At 33.5% G+C, this 3,113-nt stretch overlaps 1 protein-coding gene across 1 annotated transcript; it reads left to right on the top strand.

Annotated features, from left to right (window-relative positions):
- Positions 1–246: 246 nt before the first annotated feature.
- Positions 247–3,005, top strand: LOC109179954 (heavy metal-associated isoprenylated plant protein 30-like). The gene is made up of 4 exons (XM_019329431.1): positions 247–480; positions 1,518–1,593; positions 2,489–2,858; positions 2,893–3,005. The coding sequence occupies exons 1-3, from the start codon at positions 331–333 to the stop codon at positions 2,809–2,811; spliced, it is 549 nt and encodes a 182-aa protein (XP_019184976.1). The 5' UTR covers positions 247–330; the 3' UTR covers positions 2,812–2,858; positions 2,893–3,005.
- The last annotated feature ends 108 nt before the right edge of the window (positions 3,006–3,113 follow it).

The raw sequence follows: 3,113 nt of genomic DNA, 5'->3' as shown, positions 1-3,113 counted from the left end.
GTGAACTGAATTAGGATAAGATAAGGTAAAATAATAAAATTCCCCCACACAATGCAAGAGTTTGTCAATTGGATAGCTCAAGTCATATTATGTTGAGGGAATCGAACTAAATTAACCAACTTTGTTGCATGATTGGAATATAGTATTACATTCCGAGGGGGACGAGATGCCTTTCCCCCCTCCACGAATATTTTCCACCATATCAAATATCTTAGCTTCTTAATAAAACCTTCTTTCCTTGCCTAATAATACTACTTCAATTCTCATCCCTATCTCCCCGCCCACCAAACACGTTCTACGTTGTATATATATATATATTGAACGACAAACATGGTTAACGTACTAGAAAGACTATTCGACTCTTTCGTCTCCGCAGTAACCCATTACTGTTTCTTTCATTATCGTCAAGACACCCACAACAACATCAATCACACCAACGTCGTCAACATGCCCAAGAGGAGCCGCCCACTTTCTCTGCAGGTTTCGCTTTCATGTCTTGCTAATTAATTTCCTCATTATGTATGTAAATTAAATCTAGTTTTAAAATCTTCACATATGGCCCTGTTTGGTAACAGTTACCTTATCGGTCAATTTTGACTTATTTGACCACTGTTAGTTATTTGATTTGGTTAAACATTCAATATAAATGTTTCATAAATTAACTTTTGTAACAACTTATAACTCTAAAATGCTAAAATTAAAAAAAAAAACAGTTTAAATAACTTTTTCCATAAGATGCTGGATGACTTCCCGTGCAGTTGTGTGGTTTTATTAAAATGGCTCACTTAAGTACACAAACGACGCATCTTAAGCACACAAACAAAGCGAACACAAATCACGCACCTTAACAACCGCACAACTGCACCTGAGAAGAGCAACCGCAGGAAACTCATTTATATATATATATATATATATATATATATATATATATATATATATATATATATATATAAAAGTTGTCTATGTTGTCTCTGGGCATGTGTCATAGCACAGTGATCAGCATTGATCGATAACGTAAACAAAACATTCCCAGAGACAACATAGACAACTTTTATATATATATATATATATATATATATATATATATATATATATATATATATATGTGGAAGGCATGCAGTGGCATATAGGATAGAATATTCGGATATATTATATTTATATTCTGAAAATACCTTTGCGGCCTCCAACTGTCTCGATAGGTATCTGTGTATCTCTACTGTTGAGATTATTTTCCAAGTTGAAAGTTACAGAATGCGGTGCTGTGCATCTACTCACACATATTTACCACGTAGATGATGAATGGACTAGGATTAGGATGTTTTCTTGATGCGAATATGGAGGAAGTGGGTTTGCAAGTAGAAGGGACAAAAGGAAGAATAAGAACAAAGGGGAAGCTGTTATAATTAATTAACATAAAAGTGTTTGGTTTACTTTAATAATTCCTGTTTCGGAAAAACCTAACTAGCTAACTGGGTGCGCATCTTTGAACTAAATGTCCATCGATCCACTTTTTACAGACAGTGGAGCTCAAAGTCAGGATGTGCTGTACGGGGTGTGAAAGAGTTGTCAAAGATGCTATCCAAAAGCTCCGAGGTACCTTAAAAAAATTACTTCAACTCATCTTTAAATTGAATTCTATATAGGTAATACTGTAAAAAGTGAGAACTAATCATAACTGTACATTAGTGATCGTCAATAATTGAAAACTTTAGTATAAAAAACAAGTGGTCAATCTTATATTTATTACAAATTTTCAACTTTGTAATTCAATATTTATAAAAACGAATTCATTCCTTTTTTCCCTTAATTTGCAAAACAGTCATCAATGGTTAGATCAGTCTTTACTTTTTACTTGAAAGCATGTTTTCACCTGAACTCTTTACTATAAAAATTTTGTTTCTATAGTTTTAATTGGCACGGTTCTAACGGGATACAACAAAAGATAATATACATAAAACACCAATACTGATTGACACTATATATACACTTTCAATATATATACCATATTGGCACCATGACCACGGCATGGCTTGTTGTGTAGATATAGTCTGATCTCTAGATTCTCAAGTGACAAATTTGCTTCATGACATTAAGATTTTGTTAAGACCTTAAGAATCAAATTTGCTATTTCTTAAACGACGTAAAGACTAAACTTATTGAAATAGTGAATTGAATGACCCAGTAAAAAAATTTATATCTTAATTATAACTGAGAAATTAAAAAGTGTTAATTTTTTTTGGTAAAGTATTGGAACAGGAAACAAAAGTGCTTAATATTTACTTGACTGGACAATAATAATCAACATGTTAATTATTTTTAGTCTTGGATGTATATACATTATAATATAGTACAAGAAATATAAGAAATATATATATTTATGTTTAACTAAAGGTCAAGGTTGGATTCTTAATTTTGGGTATGGAGCAACCTTACACCTATCTTATTTTTAGAGTAATAGACATTTATAGATATATTTATATAAATGCAGGGGTGGATTCAATACACGTGGAGCTGGAGTTAGAGAAGGTGACGGTGTTGGGATATGTGGAGCGGAATAAGGTGCTGAAGGCGGTGAGGAGGGCGGGGAAGAGGGCGGAGTTCTGGCCGTATCCTAACCCGCCGCTCTACTTCACCACTTCAGACCACTACTTCAAGGACATGACCGCCGAGTACAAGAAGAGCTACAACTACTGGCGCCACGGCTACAACACCGGAGACAAGCACGGCACCCTCCTCGCCACCCAACGCGGCGACGACAAAATTAGCAACCTCTTCAACGATGATAACGTCAACTCTTGCCGCCTCATGTAATTAATTAATAATAAACTCCATACCGGCCTATCTATATATATATATATATATATATATATATATATATATATATATATATAAAAGTATGTATGTATGTCGTGACGATAACTGTGTCAGCTGGCAAGATTATGTATGTATGTAATGTATATATGCATGTACCACTGTTACATATATTATTACCTTAATTAATCTAAGTATATATATGTGCATATAAGAATTTATATCATGGACCAGGGTTCACATAGTGTTATGGACCTTGAATCAAAACAACGAGGTATATAATTCATATTCGTAATGTATTT

Source organism: Ipomoea nil, unplaced genomic scaffold, assembly GCF_001879475.1.
Source record: "Ipomoea nil cultivar Tokyo-kokei standard unplaced genomic scaffold, Asagao_1.1 scaffold0982, whole genome shotgun sequence".
In the NCBI taxonomy this organism is placed as follows: domain Eukaryota; kingdom Viridiplantae; phylum Streptophyta; class Magnoliopsida; order Solanales; family Convolvulaceae; genus Ipomoea; species Ipomoea nil.
This window is presented reverse-complemented; position numbering and strand designations above follow the sequence as displayed.

Excerpts from the sequence above, each read along its gene's own strand:
- LOC109179954 (XM_019329431.1), top strand. The coding sequence starts at position 331 with ATGGTTAACGTACTAGAAAGACTATTCGACTCTTTCGTCTCCGCAGTA. Across the intron at positions 481-1,517 it reads GCCGCCCACTTTCTCTGCAG|ACAGTGGAGCTCAAAGTCAG; the intron begins GTTTCGCTTTCA and ends CACTTTTTACAG. Across the intron at positions 1,594-2,488 it reads TGCTATCCAAAAGCTCCGAG|GGGTGGATTCAATACACGTG; the intron begins GTACCTTAAAAA and ends ATATAAATGCAG.